Raw genomic sequence first — 25,647 nt, forward strand, 5'->3', positions numbered from 1 at the left:
TGCCAGCCAGATTGCCAGCCACTGTGCTAAAGGATATAGGGTGATCACTTTCCGGAGCAGCTCGCCAGAGGAAATGATGATGCGGTGCATGGTCAGCATGACTTGCAGCAGCTGGTTACTTCGACACAAGTTTCCGTCTGCATCTGAAAACATACAGAGCAGCATCTGAGTGAGGCCCCCGAGAGAAATCGGTCCGTCGGGATGTCCGCCAGCGTGCGTGACCCAGGTAGGTGACAGAGAGCAGGTTCTTCAGGACAGGGCTTTTCTCCCACTGCCTCTGGCACTGCACATCCCTCCCTTCCACACTTCTCTTGCCCTCCTGCCGCCCTCACCCCTTCCCATAATGTCCATTTTAATGCACGTTAACCACCCATCCAAAAAGGTTCTTAGGAAAAGGGTAAAAAATGGCCCCAGGACACAGGAGTCTGTGTTCAAGCAGAAGCAGATACAGGTTTTGTGGAATCTAATGTTCATATGAGGCAGGGGTGGAGGGCCTTCTAGGGTCAGAGTGAAAAATGTTGTAGTCTTAATAGATTACAGTTAAAATACCTTTTGCAAATCTTACAAGGACATACGACCATAGGAATACATTTCTAGGGCTCTCCCATGGCAAGGACTCATGCCAGTGAGGAGCCCTGAAATGTAAGTGTCCCTACTTTTATGGACAATGTGCTCTGGGTGGGAATACAGGAGGACAACTATGGGCAAACATTACATTTGGAGATTATAGGTGTGTTACAAGTACCCATGAGGATTGTATCAAAGATATAGTTTTCTAAATCCCAGCTGGTAGCAAATAAGATAATGTATTCTATACGCTGGCTTTGGGTAGAAGACTTTTCAAAGTCTTTTCAACGTTTATGGCATGAAGAGTCAGGGTCTGTGCTGGTTATTCACTGCAGGACCTATTCTCTGGCTTCACCATCAATCTCATTACCATGCCCAGTGAGTTTCCAGCTGGTTCAGCTGTTGGGAAGCATCGACAAGACATAGGAGGAGGGAGAAGCCAGGATACTTCTTTCTCGTCCCCCCTCTGCTTTGGCACCACCTCCGGGCTGACAGCTACAGGTCTCTTCTGTGAACGATCAGACCAGCTGGACTCTCCCTTGACCCTTTGACCCTAAGGGTGGCAATGTCTGGCTCTTGACAGTTTCTGGGTGCAGCATCCCTTAATTTGACTCTCTTCTGTGTAAACAGTTCCTTTATTAAAGCGTCTTCATTTCAACAAACTGTGAATTCTGTTCCTTGCTGGGAACTTGAATGATTCAGGATAAATTATCAAATGAAAGAATATACATGAATTCCTTTATCATTTGATATCTCTGTAAAATGCATTATACAAACGAGGCTATTATTTTCATTCTTTCCAAGTGTACCAAATAGTAAACGAAGGAAGGACACAGTGCATTTGGGTTCAGGGTTCAGAGCACCAGGCTCATTCTTAAATGATGACCTAATGTCACTGTGTACCGAGAAAGAGCAAGTGAACTGCCGAGTTCAGCTGGCTTCCTATCACCAAATCCACCAATGCACCCACTCTCTTACTCGTGCCGCCTGGCCCCCCATTTCCCTGGAAGGCCTTTCAGAGGCCAACACTTCCGCTGTGCCTTGCGGCTGCTCCTGTCTCAAGGACGGTGATCCTGCCTTTGACCACTCTCTCTCCTGCATTATCAACTTCTCTCTCTTGGTGTACTTCCTCTGACAGTTAAACACACACCTGAATCTCCTATTTAAAGCAAAATGAAATGAAACCTTAACCCTCATCCTTTGTAGAAGGTTTCCACTCCTCTGTTTCTCTGTTTAGCAAAACCTCACCATCATTAACTTCTCGCCTTCCATTCACTTCCAACCATTCCATGTGGCTATCTTATTCCACTAGACATTGTATTTTCAAGGTCACCAGCGAGCTTGATGATTCCTCTGTCCTCATCTTACTTTAATGACCGAAGCTGCGCTCAACCCAGCCCAGCCTAGGCTGACAGCTCCCTCCCTGGAACACTTCTCCTCTTGGCTTCCTCACCGTCACACTCAGCTTCTCTCACAGGCTCTTCTTCTGTCGCCTCTTCCTCTGCTGAGCTCTTAAATGTCACCATTCTTGGTGCCGTATCCTCCTACTTCCTCAAACAATTTTTAAAATTTAAAACTTCTTAAATTTTACATGAAAAAACCCAACTTCTTTTTTCTAGGTAAATTCATCTAGTCTTTGGGCTAAAAACACCATCTTTTAGTTGCTGATGGCTGCCCAACTTCTATCTTCAGCCCTCAGTACCAGATTAGTATGTCCATCACTGTACTTGTCAAAGCCACTCTGATGTCTAATTCAAACTTAAATCACCCAAACAAAACTCTTGACCTCTCCACTCCACTTCCACCTCTATTCTTCCTCATCTCAGGAAACAGCACCACTGACCATCCTCTCAGTCACCCAAACAAGAAACCTGGAAGTCATCCTTGATTTCTTACTTTCCCTCATATCTAGTCCATCAGCAAGTCTTCATTCTATTTTCAAAATAGATCTCAAACCTGTCCATTTCTGTCCCTCCTTGCCATCATACTAGTTGTAGCCGTCACTATGATGCGATGACCTAGTTTTCCTCCCCGCTTCCTCTCTTGTCCACTCATAGCCCATTCTCCACACAGAAGCCGGGAGTGAGCTCCTAAATCCATAAGCCAGGTCATGTGCTTAAAGCGCTTCAATGCATTCCAGTGTCCTGACAGAACACCAGCTCCTCACCGTGGCAATGGTGCACCCCACATCCTGGCCAGATCACTCCTCTCGCACTTCCTCTGTGACCCAGACCCTCCAAAGTTAGTCCCACCTCACGGCTCCTGCATTTGTTGTTTCCTTCCGTGGGGGCTTTCTTCCTTTGGCCCTTCATGTCATTTACCTGAGAGAGGTCTTCCTGACACTTCTTAAGGAAGCCACTAACCGGCTCGAGCTTCTTCACAACACTTTTCATGGTCTGAAGTTATCTTGTTCATTTAATTTTTATTTTCTGGGTCTACACTAGAATATAAGCTTCATGAGACCTGAGCCTTGTCTGTTTTTTCCACAGCCATATTTCCAAGGCCTAGAACAGTGCTGATGCATGGTAGGTATTCATTAAACATTTGTGGAGTGAATGAGTGAACTGTATGAAATGGGAGACCCCCTAACTTTTCATGTATCTTTGGATATTGAGTTTCGGTTTGCTCGTCATTAGCTATTTCAGTGGACATATACTATACACACTTACTTTCTTCTTGGCCACAGTTTACAAAACAAATACAAGGTTGCGACTTGACACGTAATTTTTATGAAATTAGCCTGGTTATAGTTTTGTAAATCTTTCATTAGTTTCTCTAAACTTATATTCTGCTGAGGCGGGGTTAGTACTGCTCTCTCTGTCCGCTGGCCCACACAAGTTTTGCAATAGTTCTATCTTGCCATGAAAATTCTGTAAAACAAACCACCCGAAAACTCATTTATTTCTTCTCAAGTGTCTGTGAGGTGGCAGGGTCCAGCTGAGAGAGGCTGGGCTTTGCTGTGGATGCTGCTCCACACGCCCCCAGCTTCCTCGCACTGGTCTAGCTGTGCTAGGTTCTTCCATGGTGACAGAAGGGCACCTGGACATCTCCAAGACCTCTCAAGCCTAGGCCTGGAGCTGGCCTACTGGCACTGCTGCCTTCTGTTGGCCAAAACAGGTTGCACTGCTGAATCTCAAGTCCAAGAGCAGGAACCGTAAATCACATGGAAAAGATCACTGACACAGAGGAGGTAAAAATTTGGGTGGGAGGCAATAATGTAGTTAAATCTATCACAATTATGGGGGGAGAACTTCAATTCATCTGACAAAACAGTCTTTATAACACATTCTACCTCGCGGAGGCAGCAGTGCTCCCATCCCCATCACCAAGGCAAGAGGGGAAGCTGCGGGATCTGTCTGCAGGACTTGCAGCAGGCTGCTCATGCGAGCTACGGACACAGTTGCAGGCTTATTCAGTGTGGATGGAATCTGAGATTTGCTGTCTCCTTGTGGCTGGCTAGCATCCTTCCATGGATGCTCATGTATTAGGTACGGGGCTTAGAAGTAGCCTGGGTGAGATCAAAACCAAGTCACCTATGGAAGGATTCAAGGAGCTAAGTTCACCATGGAGAAGGCCCAGGAGAGAGATTAGAACTGTCTTCAAATATTTCTAGTTTTATTTATGAGAGAAGATATAGACTGTTCTGTGGGGCTACCAAAGGCAGGACCAGAGAAGATGACTAGGGAAAGTTATAGGAAAGAGAACTGGGCATGACACATGGTGGAAGTGTCTAACCCCTAGGAACGCCCAGCGATGGGCGCATTCCCGTAATGGTGGTACTCAAGGCGGGACTGGAGAGGGGCCCTTTCACATCAGTGCAACTGGCATAGCACCTATTAGTTACTGACGTCCTAGTAATACCAGAGGCTGTGCTAAGCACCTTAAGTGTTAATTCTAATTCTCACAATTCTGTTGGTATTACTCAGAATTTATAGCTGAGGAAATCAAAACATCAAGAGATGAGGTGATTTGTTCTAGGTCAAAGAGACAAAGAGAGCTAGGCTCTGACTCCAGGTCTGTAGTTCTTTCCACTACACTCAGCTGCATGCTGCATGAGCATCTACCAGGAGAGGGAATTCAGGTGTTAAATAGGGGCAGCTAAAGCAAATGAGCTGTATGATCTTTTCCAGTCCTTACGGCTACAAGTCTATTTCATGCCACTGGGAATACTGGGTCAGAACCAAGGCACATTTGGAAGAATAGCTTTTGTACTCTGGTGGTTTCTGAAAATTGGTGGTTTCTGAAAATTCTTGCATGCCTTGGTTGATACATATTGGTCATTACATTGCCTTTAAGATAAGAAGGGTGCTGTGTCTAAGATGCAGTCATGTTCGGTCTCCACGTCGGTCTTGCACCCACCTTCCACACAGTTCCATGACATTCCCCCGCTGTGCCTTGTTGACCCTCACGTGCTCTCTGTGGGAACGAGGGCTGGCAATGGTAGGGCCAGAAGGGGATGACTCCCCCAGCAAAGGGAGGCAGAGACAGGGTGAGGAAGGAAGCATTTCTGCACCCAGGTCCCAACGCCCTTCTTGGCTCTGCTTTTTCAGCAGGAGAATGTCTTGGCATATTCACTTGCCCTCATTTCCACACCGTCTCTCACCCAAAAGATCTTCAGCCTCCATATGACCTGATCAAGGCTGCATTCCCTTCCTGCCTTCATTTCACAGAGAATGTACTTCTTCCTATTTGAGTGAAAGAGCCTCCCTTTGAAAGTCAGATTTCTAAGAGGGTGGTCAAAGAGGCTCTACCTTCCAAGCTGCGGGATTTTATTTTGATATAATTGCTGTAAGCTGATTTAAATATGTCAATGAATAATTTAATTTAGTTTGCATCTTTGGCTTTTTAAAAATATGGGAGTCATACTAACAATTCTAATAAGGAAAATGTACATACTTTCTCAGTACCATCTGCTTCTCCTTACACTTAGAGGGAAGATTTCTCAAAGGGTTGACACCTCAGTGGGGTACAAAATGTCCATCTTAAATATTCTATCACTTGACTTGAAGAATAATACATGTTGCTAAAGAAGTACACTAGTCAAAGAATGACCCAGCCTGGAGACCATTTGCTCTACAGAGCAAGCAGAAAGCCATGTAGCTTCTAGAGCGTCTATGAACCACCAAACTCATCTTCCATCACTAGACTCAGTGGAGGCAACAGACACACTTTATGGAATCACAGAACCTCAAGGGGAAGAGACTTTAGACATCTTCTACCTCAACCTTGTATCCCATGCCTTATTTCCTCCTAAAAGCATCACAAGTAAGTGGCTGTCTAGCTTCTACTTGTACCCTTCTAATGGGAGGATATGGCTCTCTTGTCTATATAGCAACTTTTCATTGTACTTCAACTAAAATAGTTATTTTGACACGATCAACCAATATGATAATTAATCTACTCTGTGTAAGGCACTGTCTTGATCCCAACAGAGATCTGAAGAACTATAGGAAGACCCTTGTTACTGAGAAGTTCGCAATCTATTTGGGGAATTAGACACATACCCAAGACATCTAATCCTATTAGGCGGTAAATGTTGAGTGGAGCCCATGGAGGCCACATGGCATGATGGGAAAGTTCAGAAGAGGGAGAGATCTTATCCAGTTGTGGTTCAGAAAGCATCTCCTGATATCTGTGGTGAGGTGACCAGAACTTCAAGATTCAAGAGGCTATCTGGTCCAGCTCTCTGCCTCTAAATCGACCTGAATACTCTTTTCTTCCTTTCTGTGGTTTAATCTTAAATGAGCCACATCCCCCGGAGAGCAATAAACTACTTCCTGATGATTAGAATCCCACCAGGGCAAAGGTGTGACGGGCTGCCTTCCAGGCCCTGCTTCCTGCTGAAAGGAGGTGGGGTGACTCTCCCCCAGTGAAGGCTTGTCCAGGGATGAGGCAGGAATAACTCGCTGCAAAATGGATATGAAACAGGTCAACACTAGAGAAACTCCAGAACAGAGTCTTTTCTTCTTTGTTTTGGTTCCATGTTAGTTTCTTGATGTATAAAGTGATATTTTGAGTGTATCCAAGGCAGCATATCAGAAATTGCTATGTTGAGAGTGGGCAAGCTGTCAGCATGGGGAGCATAACACAAAGTAACAGGTGTGTCAAAACCAGGAACCAGAAAATGGTGATGGAAAAGCTAGTGTCTGGAAACCTTGGGGTCAGAGCTGGACCTGGAGTCACTGGCAGGGCTGAAGTTGCTAATGGAGGTCAATATCCCCAGAAAGGAGAAGAATGATCCAGGTAGCACCTGACTTGCACACAGAATTCTGAACGTGATACATGTCCCAAAGACATGAAACCTACTTGAAAGATAGACTACCACATTCATTAAATCCTGTTTGGAGAGTGTACACAAACTGGCAAGCTCAGAATAAGTTCACTAGCTCGGTGTTTTTTGTTTTGCTTTGTTTTTTTAGTGCCAACAGCTGCGACCAGGGCAGGAAGAACATGTGGAGAAAGAATGTGGTAATATATACTTGAACTCTCACAGCTTTACTACCTGAACAGCTTAAAACCTGCACTGGACACCACCTTGATTTGTTCTTTTGTCCCAGCCCCTCAAGACAGGGGCAGGGAGAACAATCAGAAGAAAGCAAGTGATTGGTTAAAGATGGAGTCTCACATCACATGTGCTGGCAAGAATTTAAAGAACAGCTTTCCTGGGGGGCCAGGGGCCCCTGATTTGTAGTGTTTGGGGGTTTCTGTGGTGTAAATACTCCAACTGTGGCCAATTTCCAGCTACCAGTGTGAAGTCACAGAACAGGGAGCTGGGAAGGGATGCCTGCCGTCAGCTCTCGGGCAGGTGCAGCCCCCGACCTGCCGCGGCGGCAGGGCTCACCGGTGGGCCTCGGGCCACAAAGGCTGCTGCTTGCTCAGCTTCTGGCTGTTCTCCTGTCTATCTGGTCTCTCTGCTCCCAGATGTTTCTGAAGCCACTTTTCTCCTCACCTCACTCCTCAATTCACACTGTGTGGGCCTTGCCTGGTTAATGCCGACCAAGAAACTCCTCTGGTGGGCAGAAGAACTTCAAGGGTGAATCCTCTCAGAGATACTGCAAAAGCGATTTCTTGGAGTGGTTAGTGCTCTAATCCAAGGCTAAAAATTTTAACATAAGGTTAAAATTTGGGAGAAGGGAAGCTCCTGGTTCCTTCCCTGGCTCTCCTCTTCGAAAATCTGGTATATCAAAGCCAGGATGATGGTGTGGAGCTGCCACATGAAAGAGATAATGTAGGTCTAGCTAGACTATTTTCTATTCTTTGCCTCAGTGCAGTGTACAGGAGCTCTGAGTAACTTGGCTACAATTAGATTTTAATTATTTATTTGCAATGGCTGGGGGACACCACAACCTGGATAATACACGAACTTTAATTTGACCATGACCTGCAATTTCAAACTTCCACAACAGGTCTCTAAGCAGAGTCTTACTAAAGTGGGTAAGGGGCTGGTCAGGTTTAGCTCTTCTCTTTGCTTTTGCCCAACCTCTGGGGAGTAGGGGGATGGTGACAGCCTAGAGAAGGGAAAAAGCCTGCCGTGGACACTACCTTGATTTGTCCTTTCACCTGCAGCCCCTCAGGAGGGGGGTGGGGAAGACAATCCAGAGAGCACGTGATTGGCTAAGGATGGAGTCTCCCTCACACAGAGGGGGACCTGGAGGCATCCCTGATTCCTGTCCCAGAGAGGCCACCAGGGAGACACGCAGGGAAGGAAAAGAGCTTGCTTCCTCCCTTCACTCTGTTGGCACCTAGTCTCTCTCCTTCTGGGTCGGAGTGATGGGGCTGGAAGAAGAGCAGGCTCTATAAGTGGCACAGCATGTAGATACACACGTGCTCTACAGACATGCCAGGGTCATGCACAAGCTCAGAGAAACCGTCCCGGAAGCAAGCCAGCAGCAGGCGAGCCACTCCTCTCCCTAGATGAGAACACTGGAGTGTAAGCCTTTGTGTTGATAGTTTACAGGTTCAGCAAACAGAATCCCCTGTGTTGAACATCTTAGCCACACAGCGACTCTGTGCCCTAGCAGGGACCATGGGCTCAGGCTTAAAGGTGAGGACACTGGGGTATCATGCCCTGGCCATGGCCACAGGTCTGGTGTGTGGAGGTCCCAGGACAGGAGACAGGAATGGCTCTCTGGTCCCCAGCACCTGCCTCTCCTCAGGGATTAGATGAGTGGACTGAAGACTGGTTATACTGGGGAGAGCTCTAACCTTCAGCTCTCCATGCCATAGGCCAAACTCCTGACCCATGGCCCCACTTCTGTTTCTCTCTCCAAGAAGCCCTACACCCACACCGACCACCTCTCCCTTCCCACCGCAACTACGGTACATGCTCTGAAATCATGCTGGAGATCCTGCCTCTCAGTCCCACTACTGCTTCACGTTACCACGGTGTAGCTCCTGCTGGCACCACTCGAGCTAGAGAACTGGAGGCCAGAGAGCCTGTGAGCCACGGCCTGCGAGCTCCTGGCGCCGAGCCGGCCCACCTCCCTCCCAGAATGGCAGACGCGCTCTCCACTCCCTCCCACATCAGAACGGTCCTCCCTGGGCATGGCTGTTCTTCTGAAGCACGAAGCTCTGGGTAAAGGATGACCTAGATTTCGTGGATGAGTGATTGCAATCTATAAACGTCTAACCAAGCGCATGAATTGCCTCAAGTGAAAAAAGAGCTTTTAGCTGTGTTGCCTCTGCTGAGCAAGACAGCCGGCCTTTCTTGGGGACTGCCGCCTCGATCTGGATCTGTCACATTTGAAAAACCAGGGGTCTGAGAAGTCGTGAGGGAAGCTGGCCTCTTTAGTTCTGCGAATTGGACACAGTTCTGGGGGTGGGGGTTGGGTGCTAGGCTGGAACAAAAAGACAAGAGGCGGGAGGCGACGTGACAGGTCCTGGGTGGACCCAGTGATATGACTCCGGGACAATGCCATGACCGCGTGAGCCCTTGTCAGGAGGTAGGGTCCACAAACTTCCCTGGGAGCGATCAAATAATCCAGCTGGGCAGTCAGGCTGTAAACCGATTCTCTGGCAAGCTGCCTCCATGCAGCCTACCTGGCTGACGTGACCACACAGGAATGTGCCGGGCAGCGGGTGAGGGGCAACAGGGCCCTGCCCCAGCTGTCTGGAGGCACAGAGAGCTGCCAGCGGGTGGCCTCAGGAGGGGCCAGGCAAAGGGGAGTGGATCCAAAGGAAAAGAAACAGAATGGGGAGGAGAATCCAGGGGAGGCCTCTTTCCTTGCTCATGCGAGCACATTCCCATCACTTCATATTCATCTGTTAAGTTCTGGGCCTCTTTTACTTTATCAGTATTAAGAAGCAACTCAGGGAATGTCCCAAATACTCACGCAGTGAAGTAATACACGGCCGAGCTGAGACTGACTGCTTAGCCTCAGACGCAGCCTTCTTCAGAGCGCTTTCCTCATGATCTGACCCTGACGACCTACATGCCTAGACACCCTCAGTCCAGTGCATGACAGGACTGAAGCAATCAATGTCATGCTGACATGACTGCAGTCACACCACGAACTGTGTGCTTTCACCACAGAAACTGTCCTTGGCCTCTAACTTTCTGCAATGACCAGTCCTGTACAAAAAAACAGCATCATAGCACCATGTATTGTAAAAGTGACTGAGCAAAGTCTTTTGTAATCAGATAGAACTTATTCTGAAAGTCCCCTCTCCCCTTCTGTGGTTGTAGTGAGGATTAGATTATGCTTGATAAAATACAGAACAGTGCTTAGTAAACTGTGAAGCACTACAACAGCGGTGAATTGTTCTTACTTCTCTTGCTGGATTTGGAACACTATTTTTTTTTCTTCTTAGCCATTCCAGATGCAGCTTTGATTTTTTTCTGAGACACGATGACCACAACTCAGAGTGGCTGTCCACAGTGGCATGGCAGGCCGTCCACGGGACGTGGCTTTCACTCAGGCACTGTCCCACTCCATGGCCGAGTTAGCTGGGGCCTTCCAATCTTCCCTCCAATCCTAGGTTTTAAGGCCACCGGCCCCTCAGACCCTCAAGGCAACATTTTCTTAGTTACTGAGGAGCCAGACAGAAATCTGGATGAGGACAGGGAACTACTCTGATCCTAACAGCCCAACACGCCCAGATAACCTTGTTTTCTAGAGAGAACTGCACAGAGAAGTGAGGAATCTCCTACTATCTGAAGGAAGAAGAAACTGCCCTCCACTCAGGAGCCAAGAGCCAAATAAGAATGTTTTGAAACACCCCAAGTCATAAATTGGTCTGGTGTCACTGCTTTACAGAAATAGCCCACATGCCCCATGGGAACTCACAGTGCTGCTACCATCCGGAAGATGGAAAAGCCAGGAGGAATATTTGATATTGTTGGAGGACATGCAGCACCGGGCTAGAACAAAGTGCTCTATAACAAAGTGCTTCTCTCTCTCTCTATCTCGCCAAATCTGTGTTGCTCTCTTTTTGTTGACCCACATGGGGTACTATCTGTGGGCCAGACAGGCTTCATGTGTATTAACTCTATGAGGTGGGTGATACGAGTATCACGTGGTAGATGCAGAAACTGAGGCCAAAAGGGGCTGCAGTAACTTTGCCGAGTTCACCTGGTAAGTGGCAGACCTGGGATTTGAATGCAGCTGCCTCGCCCTGGGATAACCACTCATTTCTGCGCCTCAATCTGCTCATTCGCAGAATGGGATCTTAATTAGGTCCTGCCCCCAGCCCGCCCAGCAGAGATAATCAGATCAGGCAAGATAAGGGAAGAGCTTTGATATCTTTGGGGGAGAGCAAGGTCCTGAACCAAGTCCAAACCATGTGATTTCTGCTTGACTTGTGGGTCCCAAGAATCTAGGCTGCCTGACAGCTGTCATGTTAGGCATATGACACACTTACCCTGCGGTTGAAGTACCAATAGCGCACATTAACTAGTGGTTCCTCACAGACTCCCCTCCCCTTGCATGTTAGCTCATTTGACCCTACAGCTCTGTGGGTTGGATATTATTTTTATTAATTGGCAGGTGAGGAAATGGAGAGTGAGGCCATGTGACTGCCTAAAGTTGCACATGTGAAGAGTGATGGTGCTGGGACTTGAGTTCCAGTGCTACCCTTCCCACACACTGCTTCTCACACTGACAGCTGCAAAGATTCAAGGCATTATCTTCTACCTAGGCACTTGAGGGCTTTAGCTACTTGCTAAAGGAGGGCATCCTGCACGCCGGATGCCGGCTAGGCCATGTTACAGACATTCTCTCTCATTTTTACCATAGCTCCACACGGTAGATGGTTTCTCTGTTTCACACATTATCAAAAAAGACTCAAGAGAGGTAAAAGAATTTGTCAGTGGCCCTATAGCTAGCAAATACAGGAATGGGCTGCAAACTGTTGTCCTGGTTTTCTTATCATTTTAAGGATTTTAGTCTGAGAGTCCTGCATTGCCTTTTAAATGGGAATCCTCCTCTTAGGAAACCATCAACAAAATGAAAAGGCAACCTGCTGAGTGGAAAAATACATTTGCAAATGATATATCCAATGAGTGGTAATAGCCAAACTATATAAAGAATTGAATACCAAAAATATCAAACAAGCCAATTAAAAAAATGGGCAAAGGACTTGAATAGACTTTTTTCCAAAGAAGACATGCAGATGGCCAACAGGCATATGAAAAGATGCTCAAAATCACTAATCAGCAGGGAAATTCAAGATGCAAAAGCCAGGAGAAATATTTGGTACTGTTGGAGGAAATGCAGCAACTGATTTTCATCTTAAAATTCTGCAAAATCAGATGGTCTCCAGAAACAGGAAGCAACCAGGCTATTGCACCTTGCAGTCTGAGACCTCAGGGCTCTTTTTGAGGTGGGTCATTTCTAAAGCACCTTCAATCTTATTTTAATTTCTGCTTGTATCTTTCCCTAACTGCACAGCCCCTGAAGAGACACAGCCACTAAAGGAAGGCCAGCTAGTGCGTGAATGCGTGTACACAAGTGTGTTCTTGCTGCTACAGAGAGGTTGTATCAGAGCATGAAATAAAGGTTGGTTTTTGCTGGACACACTAATTCTGTAGTTATCAGGAAGCTCAGTTATGTGCCAGCATTAGCATCTTCACCCTCGAGCTCCTTCCTGGCCCACACCTTTGTTGCCTGCTCTAGAAGCAGAGGAAGCATAGGGAGGGCCATCTGTGATTACAGGGCAGCAATGCTCTAGGGCTTCCCAGATCTGTCTGTCACAGGGATGCTGGGTCAGTCACTCTCCAACAAATTCAGACCCCCAAAAAGCCTAAGAAGTCAGCAAGGATGGGCTGGAAGTTGGCAAGGCATTGGTTTCACCTAGCTGGGTAAGGGTTTTACCATAGTCAGTAAATATGATTATTCCATCTTTGGTCCTTCTGCAGCAGCCAGCTCCTTGGCCTCTGGTCCATGCTAGCGACTGAAGTGAAATTATAACCCTGTAGCCACTTCCCGTAGGTCTAGAGCAGACTGTGAAGTAGGGAAAGATTCAGGCACTTTCCACATTTGGTGTGTTTTCTCCTTTTAACTCCCACCTTTTTGCACACTTGGTTACCTGGGGAAGCCATAGGAAAGATCCACCTATGTAAGGTGTTGGAGACTTCAATATTCTTCAAGTGAAATTAGTATCAGATTCATTCTGAAGGAGATACAATAATAAAAATAAAAAATTCACAATAGGTGAAATTTCGGGCTTGTGTGAGTGAAAATTTCTTTCTTTTTCTAGTGAGATGGTCTTAATGTTAATGGAGTGTTTCTAGGGGGTTGGAAATCAATGGTTTTCTCTTAGGATGAGTAGGTTCAGGCTTTTCCAGAAGCAAATGAATATACTAAACCTGACTTTTCAAGACTTCCTGGGTAGCTTAAAAATAAAACAAAACAAAAAAAATAAACCAGACAATTCTCCCCACCCCAAATGGATTTCAAGGCCTTATCTCATACCTATTACATCACAACATCTAGAGATGGGGCACAGAATTTGTATTTTAAAAAGTCTCTCCAGGGAGCCTACTTTGATTAGGCTGACTTAGCCCACTTGGCTCATTCGTTGGCCTGGGGTTGGTCTACAAGCCACTAAAAGACCCCATGAAGATGCTTAATGGTTTCAGAAATCAGTGGTGAGGTCTGTCACGTCTTTTCAGGGTTAGATATAACAGAAGTACTTAACCAATAGGTTATTTGGTGCCGACATTATGGACTCCTTGGTGGGACTTGGTCACTCTAATTTATAAAGCACAAGCAGAAGCACATCAGAAATCAGCCTGGGGGGAGCCAGGGGACCAAGATTGAAGGGAACTGGTCTGGGCCCCAGGGAGTTTCCCAGTGAGCGTGTGCAAAGCCCCCACTCCCTGGGGACTGTACAGCTGTATTCTGAGATGATATTTCCCTAAAGCCAGAGACCAGGGCCCCTCATACTCTCGAAAATAAAGATGCCAGTTCTCCTGTGGCCTTCACAGGCTCTCCTACTTAAGGGTCTGTGCCGATGGCATCTGGGCAGTCTTTTCTTTCCCCTCTGCCCCTTGTATCCTAGGAAATGTCCATTGGGGTCTATCATCTTCCAGGCATTAAAGAAAGGACACCAAAAGTCTGATTCCAGGGATGGCCCTGTTTTACTTTGTTGGACAAGGGCATTTCACCCAGGGTATGAAAACACTTCTCTTTCCCTTTCCCACCACCCAACTCTCAGGCCTTTTACCATCATCACACCTCTGCCAGGGAGAGGTCCCATGGGGTTGGATGCTAGTTCTCTTCTGGTATTTCAGCAATTCTGGTAAAACAGTTGGACTCAAAAGACTGATTCAAATGAAATGTATGGGTTCTCCTGGTAAATTTCAACAAATCCTTCTGGACTGGCATGGTCTCATGAATTAATTTTCCATTTTACCTCTTGAGTTCTTGGGACATTCCAAAGAATATTTCATTAGCAGCAGTTCACCTCATTAAATAAGGACATGTTTCTTTGGCAGGGTTTTGTTTATCTCCCTGCCTCTGCCCAGTGAGTCATCAGAAGGGGGCTCTGGCTTCTGAGTTACTAGACTTTTTGGCCCTTAGATCTTGGCCTTGAACATATTTGATCACACACAATCACAGACAAGCCCAAAGGATCACACCAGAGGTGAAGCAGAAGTTAGTCACCTCACTCATCATCTGCCACCTTGAAGTCTTGCTCTGCCTTCTAGCAAGCTCTACCACATGGGCACAGACTGTGAAAAAATTTCCCCTCTCTTAAAGTTCTTACAGAAAGGACTTCTGCCAGTATTCTCATAGCCTGTTTTGGTGTTTGTTTCAAATAACTTATCTATCTTACTGAGCTTAAGGAAAAAGCACATATCTTAATGTGCAGTGTAATGTCTTCTGACAAATACCTACGTCCATGTAACCCAAACCCCTCTCAAGGTCTTGCTATTTCTATGACCCAGAAAGTCCCCTAATCTTCCTAGTCATCTCCTCCATCCTCACCCCAACATAAAGCTATTATTCTTACTTTCTAAAATCATGGACTAGTTTTGCCTGTTTTAGATCTTCATATAATGGAAATCATACAATACATACATTTTTGTGTAATGCTTTTTCTTGAAGTGAAATGTTTTTGCCATTAACCAGTTGCTGAGTATATGGGTGATTCCTTCCTTTTTATTGATGAGTAGGATTTCTGCTGTATATTGTTTGTTGTTTATTATCTGTTGTTTTTCTTTTGATGTTGAGTGATACTTGGGTTGTGTCAAGTTTTGGACTTTTTGGCTAAAGCTGCTACAGACAGTCTCCATACAAGTCATACTGTGGACATCTGTTTTCCCTTCATTTGCATAAACACCTAGGAGTGGAATTGATGGGTCATATGGTAGATGTACATTTAACTTTATAAGATATGGCTAAACAGTTTTCCAAAGTGATCTTACCATTTTACAACTCCATTAGTAATGTTTAAGAGTTCCAGATACTCTATGTCCTTACCAACAGTTGGTATTGCCAGTCTTCTAATTTTGGCCTTTTAAGTGGATATATAATGGTATCTCATTGTGATTACAAATTCATATTTTCTAGTGCCTAATGACCCAACTTCAACAATGATGGGCATATGGCCAATTTTGATCTATCTATACCCCACTCACTTCTCCTTCCCATATATTTAAAAGCAAGTCCCAGACATGATATGTCATCAATAACAATTTCAGTATGGTATTTTTAAAAATAAGGACTCTTAAGGAAAAAAAATTCATCATTAATATACCTAAAACAAAACCAATAGTAATTCCTTAATATCAAATATCCAGTCAGCATACAAATTTCCAAATACATGTTAACTGTAATTATAAGTATGTGTGAGCATATACTTGCACACACACACACACAATTTTTAGGAAAAAGGTTCACACACAATGACTGGTTGAAACATCTCTTGAGTCCCTCTCAGTCCCAAGGGTCTTCCCCCATCTTGCCATGTTGAGGGCATGCTTTCTCAGTTAACTGAAGCTAAGTCCATCTCAGGCAGCCATGGGTGGTTGCTGGCCAGGTAACAGGACTCTAAGCCATTGAGGACAGAGTGGGTGGAGGAACCTCAGGCATAGCCAGTGGTGGAGGGCTGTTTTTTTGGAGCTTAAAGCAGTGCCAGACAGTCAGGGAGCCCCAGAGTCACGCACTAAGACCAAGCACTGAGCTCACTCTGTGCAATAACTGCAGTAACAGTCCAGCAGTCAGGAGCCTGGGTACAACAGCTGTCTTCTGGGAAGCAGCCCATCAGGAGCTGGAGTGATTTCTGTGTGGCCTTGACTACCTGGGAGTGGAGGTAAGTGGAGAAGCGCCAAGGCAGGTTTGGATGGATTGAATCTGGAACCAAGATGCTAATGAACTGGGGAGCCAAAGGGGAAGGAACCATTTAAAAAGCCCCATGCATTTGGTATTAAATAAGTGAATGCAAAATTAGCCAAAATGATTAACTGCCAATCAGATTGAAGGATGCTCTGTAGGTTATAACTATATTCTAACAAGATAGACTCACAAATTATAGTTCTTGGCTTCCTAAATGCACTGGGTGTCCCCTTAAAATGGGGCTGTTCACAAGATTACAGAACAAATCCTGGCCGGTGGTTCAGAAATCAGTAGCCACACGTAGCTATACCTTTGTTCCTCCACCCCAGAAATTCCCAGATGACTCCATCCCTGACTGCTTTATTAGTCTGGTTATTCCCTCCTCTTCTTCACTATAAAACTGGCAATCTTTGCTTGCCCCTCCCCTTAAGATAGTTAGTGCCGCTAGTCTCAGCTCCTTCTGTCTATTTCGATTAACCCTGGGTGTCCCTCCAAATCAGGCTCCATCCAGGATTATCTTCCGCCTGAAGGTCTTGGCTATAACCTCAGCGGTCTTCCCAGGGCCCTTAGCCACTCTCCGGAAAAAACTGCAGGAGACCACATGGCCTCCCCAGCACGGCTGCCCACCGACTCCTCTGCTCCGCAGAAGAATCACATGTACCAGATTGGAGGATCTCTGCATTTTTGCTGTGTATCTCTCCAGGTCCACTTCTTAAAATTCTCTTGGAAAGTTTAACAGATACAAGTTTTTTCTCACTCTTTTTGAAGATAAAGCTTCTCTTCAACAAAGCCAATCCGTCTTTCCTTGTACAAAAAAATAAACCTCACACCTAGAATTTCAAATTAATGGAAGCCTTTTTTTTGTTTTCTTCATTTGTTACAACTATAATCAGTCATGGTTATCATAATTACAATTTAGAATTGGAAAGAAATTAGTAACTACTCTTCTTGTAATGTTTTTAACTTACTAGAATCATTTTAGTTGCCAAATAACCTTCATTTTTATGTCTCACCTTTGAAGGGATTATGCCAGAATTATTTTTTATGCTGATTTTAGGATAGAATAGCAACTTTGTGTGCTAACATACCTCTTTACAAATACTAATGCTGATTTTAAGATAATTGTTTAAATTGTGAATTATGGAGAACTAAGAATTATAGTGAATCTATCATGAAAAAGTTAATGTAATTATCGTACTTGTAAATATACAGAGCAGAGAATCTAGGAAGATACACCGAACAATGATGATAGTGTATATGTTGCTCTTGGTGGTAGAATAGATTACTGCAATTTTCTTTTCTTTTACTTTCTAGCCTATATTTTCTAAGTTTTCTACAGTGATCATGAGTAATTTTAAACATTATTAAAGTTTGAAAAGTAAAAATGAGAGCTGAATTATAGCTTGATCTTTGTAAATATAAGAACTAACAAGAAAGTGGGAATTAAATGAGGATATGCATATAAAATATATTAACATGAACACTGTGTTGCTCTTAATAAATTATCAAAAGTTAACTATTACTATTTTAAGAGTCTTTTTAAGTGGTATACTTTATGTTATGTATATTTTACCACATTAAAAAAAGTCTATGTAGGAACAATATGGACTCAGTTGATACTAATTATTTAGAAAGAATGGACTTAAATCTGGTTGATTTTCTAAGTCTCTTACCTAAGGATATTGGCTCTTCAAATAGCTCAGAAGGACTTTCTTCAGACCAACACTCAGCATTGCGGTGGAGAGCTCACTCTGCCCTTTCCCTGCCGTGTTCAGTGCCCAAAATTATTTCAACACTACCCCAGTGAGGGGCAACTGAGGTGCTGAGCTACAGAATAAGTGTCCAAGGTCTGGTTTTAAGCCAAGGAGAATCTCAGAAGCAAAACTGGAGGCTTTTTTCTCCAGTAAAAATGTACCGACAAACTTTTATTGATCATCCACAATGGTGGAATATGGAATTATGTCAGAGAATGGATTTAATAACACTGATTAAAATAAAATGGAACATTCACCACATCTTTGGAACAGGGATATTTTTTCAAGTTTAGAGTTAATAAAGGAAAAGATCAAGGAAACATGGACAAATTTACATCAAAATGAAAATTTTCTATACATTAAAATTCCCTACCAACATAAAGATGGAAAAGAACAGGGGGAAAATGCCTGTAGCAAATGATGTTGAAAGAATTACAGCCTTTTTATACAAAAAGCTTTTGCAAACCTCTAATAATAAAAATAACGAGCAGCAAGTGATAAACAGACAAAGGATATGAACAGAGAGTACACAAAATTGGAAATATGGTTAGCAAGCAACCTTATGGAAACACTCAACAAAAGCTTGGTTATGTGTATCAATAGTACCTATTACCATGTAGCAGGAAGTGGAGGCAATTGATTAAACAGGTGGAATTGGAAACAAATAGAGACAGCATATAATACACGAAGACCAGAAGTTCAAAAAATTGAGGTTTGGCTGGTCAGAAATAAGAGACAGGTTAATTAGGGAAAATTTTTAGATGAGGTATATTAAAAAAAAAACTTAGAGCGATAATTCCAACTCCAGAATGAGACTGTTTTCAGGTCCCACTGTCACTGGAAGAGTACTTCTCAGCATCACTGGTACTGGCTTTCCTTACCTCTAAGGTTCACTGTTTCCTTTTCTTTAAAGAACATATAGAGACACATGAGATAAGCAAACCAGTAACAACTAACTATTCCTTTCTCCTAATTAGGTGATAAAAAATGAAAATGCCCATTTTTCTTCTTTGCTTCCCACCTGGACACTTTGCTATGTAAGCACCCTCTGGAGCTGCAAGAAAGTGGTACACTGGGAAATGTTTAACAACAGCCTCTGCAGGAGTGAGGCTGAAGAGGAAGCCCTGATTAGTACTGACTGTCCATTCTCGTGGTGTAAATACTCCCAACACAAGCAACATCAAGCTACTACCATGACTTCATCGCATATGGAACTGGGAAGCGATGCACATGCCACATACCACCACATAGCACTCACACTGCACAGAGGCCATGGACAGAACCTCACGGGCATGGACAATAGTAAACATGGTCAGGTATTAGAAAATGATGAGTTTCGAGGGTTTATCTTTATTGTAATAAGTTGTGTTAGTAATTTAATCATTGACTATTAATTGTATCAGTTCATTGTTAATATTATTTAGTAACTAATAATTAATTAATTAATTAAAATGTTTTCATGGCTGTATTTAACAACTGGCTTGCAAAATTCCCCACAATTAAACATTCTGCTCTTGCAGATTAAGACTTTCGAGATTGCAACAGTGTTAAATCAAGTGTGGTGCCCTGTGCATTTGCACAGGCCGTGTGAAGTTGGCCCTGCTTATGCTCCTGCTCATCCCGTTGTCTTCCTTCCAACCACTCTATGACAACCCCGGCTGGGCCGTAGCCCAAACGACTGGTCCAACAAAGCCCAAAGCCCAGCAGCTGTATCATTCCCGGCAGAGAGGGGCAGCTTCTGCCTTCAGCAGGTGGCACAGTGTGGGGCCTGTACTTCACAGGACCTCCAATGGTCTCACTGCCATATTATTTCTGTGTCAGTCAACTGTTAAACACAACACATTTGCGTTCATGCCATTTCCTAACGTGTTTCCATCATGAACTTAATAACTTTTGCATCAACATATAGCTTTAAAAAGTCAATTGGGAAAGTGGCCCTTTTGGAGAAGTGTTTAGAAGGAGCACCTCTCTATTCACCCCCACCACGACACCAGCTAAGCTACTACTTCTAGGCTTCTGGCCCCTGGGCGATGTGCACACATTAGGGAGAAAGGCCCTACAGCAACCCAGTAAACTGGTCTAAGTGTGGCTTCAAGGTGGGCGTGCAGACTAGGTATCCTGTCTTGGAGTGCAAAGACAGTCGTTATAACAGACATCCATATTGTTTATTTCCACTGCCAAAAGATTGACAGGAAGTTTTCAATGGCGTTTCTCCAGCTGACAAAGAATAGAAATGCAGGAAAATCTGGTGTTTCCCCAGGGCTGCAGCCCTGCACCTGGGCAGCGCCTCTGTCTAATCAGGCCAGATTGCTTAGAGGTGCCCAGGACATGGGCTTCACCAGGTGCTTTTCTGGTTCATAGAGTTGAAAAATCTATTTGCTCTACTGCTGCTTAGAGGATTTGTACCCTTCAGGTTTTCCAAGTTTTCCTAGAAAGCCTGAGAAAGTGCTCTGGGATGTGCAAGAGCAAGTGTGCTATAGGAAATGAGTTCATGGTTCACTTGAGACCATAGTGACTGCCGGCTGAATGAAAATCTCTAGAGCTGACCCTCAGGAATCTGAATGCCCGACACACCTCTGCCCATGACTACTGCTCATGTTGAAGTTGGAGAACCTCTGGCAGAGTGGGAAGAACATGAGCTGACCCTTGGAGATAAATTGAGAGTTCAGATCTTAGCAGCTCTCCACTAAGGAGCTGGGACAGTTTCCACAGGTTATTTAACACTTCTGAGCTTCAATTCCCTACTAATAAAAAAAGCAAAATAATACCCACCTCATAGGGTTGTTGTCAAGACTAATGGGCCAATTCAGGTAAAGGCCCAGGACCCTACAGAGTCCTGACAGGGAAGTGTTCAAGCACAGTCTATCTGTCTGTCTCTTTACTTTCTCTCAGCAGTAAATCTCATCTCTCTGGATGGACTTACTGAACTAAAATGCTCAGAATTCCTGAGACACTGTCAACCTTACACATAAGCATTTCTACGATGGCCTCTGTTCTCCATTACAGAGGGAGGTCTGCTCTAAACACCACAGCGCAGAAGAGCAGATGAGAGGAGGGGATTTCCCATCTCCTCCTTTCTCAGGCCTGCCAGTTGCTGTAACTCACACCCCTGGGAGGGCCGACATGCAGCCTGGGGCACTGGGTGACGCCAGCCTGTCAAACATGCAGCAAAGATGCTCCTTGGAATAACATCTTGATGGCAGGCTGTCAATTCACCCCAGAGAGCCAAGAACAGTCATGTTAGAAGCCTGAGGATGTGGGTACCCCGAGGACCATCCTTTATAGGTGAAACCTTGTGGCCATGAGCCCCAGCGGCTGGGTGTGGCACTGAGGCGGCTACTGGGACAGTGGCCGTCTTCACCCAAGGCCTTTCATCACCAGAGGCCAAGGTTCTGGGCCCTTCCTGACACTACACTTGCTTTTGTTCCTTGGAGTTGCCCACTCCTGTCCCAGTGCCCTTCGATGTCCTGGCTCTGGGCACCCTGCTCTGGTGCACAGACCCTAAGGGGCAGAGCTGTGAAGAACACCTAACCTTCCCTTTGCCATGAAGGGAACTGTGTGTGGTCTCAACAAGTATGTGTTTACCTGCTTGGCTCTAATTTTAAGAATAGGTACACTGTTTTACCTCAATAAGGTGGGGTCTATAAAATGCTTTTAGCATCCAACTGTTCTATGATATGAGAAATATACCTATTAGTTTTGAGGTATTTCTAATTTGGGAGGCCTTTGGTTAGCACAGTACAATGGACATGGTAATTATAATTAATACTTTGTTCAAAAGAGAATTTCAGGCAGACACCTGTTATGCAGATGGCATCTAATAAACCTCTCTTAGATTGGATGGAAGTTAGCTTCTAATCCAGGGGAGACCAAGCCTGCAGAACTGGACACAGGGTGCAGGCCTGCCCTGAGCAAAGGGACAGCTGTCCTAAGACAGAGACTAGGCACACCCCAGCTCAGGCTGCAAGTGGCTGCTGGGGGCACAGGAAGAGGCACATGGGAACCAGGTTTTCTCTTTAGACTGGAGAACATTGTTGTTTCAATTCTCAGAGGCTTGATTTATTTTCTCATAATACCTGACCTGCCTATTTCCTAGTTGTTCTGAGCTTAAAATAAATCAATACATATGGAACACCAAGAAAAAATAACAACACTCTATAAATAGAAGATACTAGCTAAGTGTACTTCCATCCATACTGACACGTGAAGCAGAGATGTCGAGTTTCCTCCCACACCCCTCCTGGAAGGCTGCTTGTTGAGGGTCCCTTGCTGGACGTGTCTGCAATTTTCTGATGCTGTCAGAAGTTGTCTTACGTGCAGAAGGGGACAAGGGAAGAGCTTTGTGAATGTGGACACCTGAAGCGCTCCATTTGGCCCCAAGTGCTAGCAGCCCTCTTACAAAGGGGAAACAGTAAGAACAGCCCAGATGATCGCGTAGGTCTTTTCTACCTGTGTGAAACAGGTAGCATGATTCATATACATTTGACATAAATGTACCGGATTGTGATGATTTGCCTTATACTCAGCTGAGAAGTGGATTAACTAGCAATAATGTGCCGAGAATGCAAAGCATGACCTCTGATTAAAACGGAAGGTAGGGAGTGGGTTGTTTCATGGTTAAAGCAATGACCTATGACTCAAAGCTCTGAGTTTCTAATCACATATCCGTAACCTTGTATGTGACACTGGGAGGCTTGCTAGAAGCCTTCAAGAGTACCCTTAATTTGTACTTGCTGGTCACTCACCCTTAAAATGATTGTAATAAGTCCTTCCTCTGAGAAGAGTGTGGGTGATAATTAATGGTTAATAGTACTAAAGGGAGAGCCATCAGTAAAGACTGCCAGATGCCTGTAATGCAAAGACTGCTCATAGAGAGTGTTCATGTTCAGATTATTATCTAGAGATGCTAGAAAAATGCAAATCCCAGTTTCCAGATCTCCCTGTGCTTTTCCCTTTCAAATCAACTACCCTGTCCAGTGGCAGCTACCACTTGTGGCTACTGAGCATTTGAAATGTGGCTAGTGAGGCTTAGGAAGTAAATTTTACATTTGATTTCATTTTAATGAATTGAAATATTTATGTAAATAGCCACATGGGGCTAGTGGATACCATACTGATAGGCACAATTCAAACCTCTTCAAAGTATCTGCATGAAAGTGAGGCTGGGAACACAGTAGGAGGTAAACTAACTAGTTAGTCTTTATGTTCAAAACAGTTTTTTTCCTCCTTTTTTCTCAGGTTGGTGGGAAAGTGGCTGAAACTAGGGTCTGAAGAAAAAAGATTACCAAAAGCACCAGTTTCCCCCCACTTCTGTACTATTTCCCTCTCTTGTCACGGGTTTTACAATGAGAAGACATCAAAATTCATTAACAAAAAGCTAAGCTAGATTGCATTATTCTAAAGCAATACTTTTCTATGCAAACTTGAGAAAATAACCAGTGAAGGTAAATCCCGAGAGGTACACTGCCTCACTCGGCACTCTTCTGAGATCACCTCTGAGGCCCCCCGGAGCCAGGACTGTTCTTTGTCAGAAGGCCTGCCCCCCTCCAAGCTCCACCTACATCTGCAGCTCAGCCTCGACCCCCACCCCCACCCCAGACACAACAACTGATGACCAGAGAGTCAAACTCTCCGCGCTGTCTCCCGTTCCCTCCAGACGAGGGTGTCCTTTCTTTCGTGGGTTTTTCACGTACATTTGGTGGCAGGAAACTGCAGGGCATACATAATGCCAGAAACCTGGAGGACTTCCCTTCTTGCCCTTGCACAGCGTTCCCACGGCCCAGAATGGGGTTTGAACAACCAGTGGTTGTTCTCCTTAATCTGTGTCCTCCTCCTCAAATCGAATTTACTCAAACTCTACCTGGTATACAGAATTTATCCTTCCTGCACGCCTTAGTTTATTACTGTTTTTTGTATCTATTTATTTTTTGGCATCTTTTTTTCTATTTTTTGTATCTATTATTTCATTTCTCAGGTATTCTAAGCTCTAATAATGGAACAGGGGTTCAGATACTGTAATTCTCCTGTGCACTGCCCAGCACAGTGTCAGACGTAACTAGGTGCTTAACCAATATCACTAGATAATGGATATAAAGACTAGTAGACTCCACGGATTTTTATAGCTTTTGGATTTTAAGGTACTTTTTTCAATTCAACATAATCCAGAAAACAATGCACTTTTGCCCTTGTTGGATTTGTTGAGGGGGGTGGATTAGGCTTGGTTCTTTTGGGGAAGGACTTCGGCATGGATCATGTTTTCAGGTTGATGTCATGATTGTTTCAAGGTTAGGAAAACGGCCCTGAACTCAGCCAGCCACTGCATGATTGGCACAGAAAGCTGGCAAGACAAATATACTGCTGGTCCCCACTTTCTCAACAGTGCAATGGAGAGAGACTAAAAGTCCTTGTCATGAAATAGCCACCATGTCCCACTAGAGACAAGTAAAGGAACTACTGAGGCTGCCTGAGGAACTTTGCAGTCTGTTCAAATTGGGAACGAGGTGAAAGTAAAGAGCACAATGAATGATGGCACATCCATCACAGCCATTCTTCCACTAGGCTCTGCCATCACCCAGGGTATCTCCTTGCACTTATATTTTATAAGCAGATTGTTTTGAAATAGAAAACCATTCAGTCTGCTCCCAAACTCATCCTTAACTGAAAGATTAGAGTCTAAATAAATGGAAATTTAATGAAGATTTAAGACTAAACTAGTAATAAAAGTGCTCCCTCTTTTCCAAGTTGAAAAGTCTAAAACAAACAATGAAACAGTGATTCTCCAACCTGGGTTCTTCGATCAACTGCATGACCATCACCTGGGAACTTACTAGAAATGTAAATTCTCGGGCCCCACCCCAGACCTACTAGGGTAGAAACTTTGGGGGTGGGGCCCAGCAATCCATGTTGTTAAAACACTTCCACCATTCTGTACTAATAGTTGAGAAACACTGCTTTAACCTGATGTTGAAATCATGAGGCTAGTCTTCTCAATGTTGTACTAAAGTGTGCTAAATGGTGTCCCTGAAATGTCAAGTCCTTCCCAATTCTGGAAGCAAGGTCTGACGGAGCACTGACCACATCCAGCCAATAACCCCTACTTCTGAGTTCTAACAGATCTGCACATTGGGCTACCTGGGATGGGATGGAGCCTCCCCTACACTCTCCCAGGCAGCTGGCAGGCACTTCTGAGCTGAGTCACACACACTTCATGTGGGAGATGCAGAGCTTCGGAAAGGGACCTGGTGTCGGGGGAAGAAGGGAGGGCATTGGAAATCTACCAATTTTCCATCAATTTTAAACATTCCTTTTTTGGAGGGGAGCAAATATCAGTACTTTTCAATTACTATTTCACAAATAACAGTCAAAAGAAGGACCGTGCTTATAAAACTTAAAAAAAAAATAGGGTTCCTTTGCAGATAATGGCTTGTGCACTGCACTAAATCATGCATTTTTCATGGTGAGTATGGGCGATGGCCAGAGCACAGAATCTGGATAATTCACTGCCAGTGTGTGTCTCTGTGTGCTTATTTTCCGCAACCACAGCTACC

The 25,647-nt window shown here is 44.6% G+C and overlaps 1 protein-coding gene and 1 long non-coding RNA gene across 4 annotated transcripts in view; one reads left to right on the forward strand and one right to left on the reverse strand.

Moving 5' to 3' along the window:
- Nucleotides 1-25,647, reverse strand: part of RASGRP1 (RAS guanyl releasing protein 1) — a 65,412-nt gene that overhangs the window by 35,220 nt on the left and 4,545 nt on the right. For all 3 annotated transcript variants that reach the window (XM_073211600.1, XM_017660200.3, XM_073211601.1), the window contains exon 3: nt 38-143. In XM_073211600.1, the coding sequence (XP_073067701.1) occupies nt 38-143 (106 nt within the window). The remainder of the gene's footprint in view (nt 1-37; nt 144-25,647) is intronic.
- Nucleotides 144-21,334, forward strand: LOC140843125 (uncharacterized). Its single transcript, XR_012120644.1, has 3 exons — nt 144-226; nt 3,057-3,092; nt 6,987-21,334. It is a non-coding gene; the product is annotated as an uncharacterized lncRNA (long non-coding RNA).

Source organism: Manis javanica, chromosome 8 (assembly GCF_040802235.1).
Source record: "Manis javanica isolate MJ-LG chromosome 8, MJ_LKY, whole genome shotgun sequence".
NCBI lineage: Eukaryota > Metazoa > Chordata > Mammalia > Pholidota > Manidae > Manis > Manis javanica.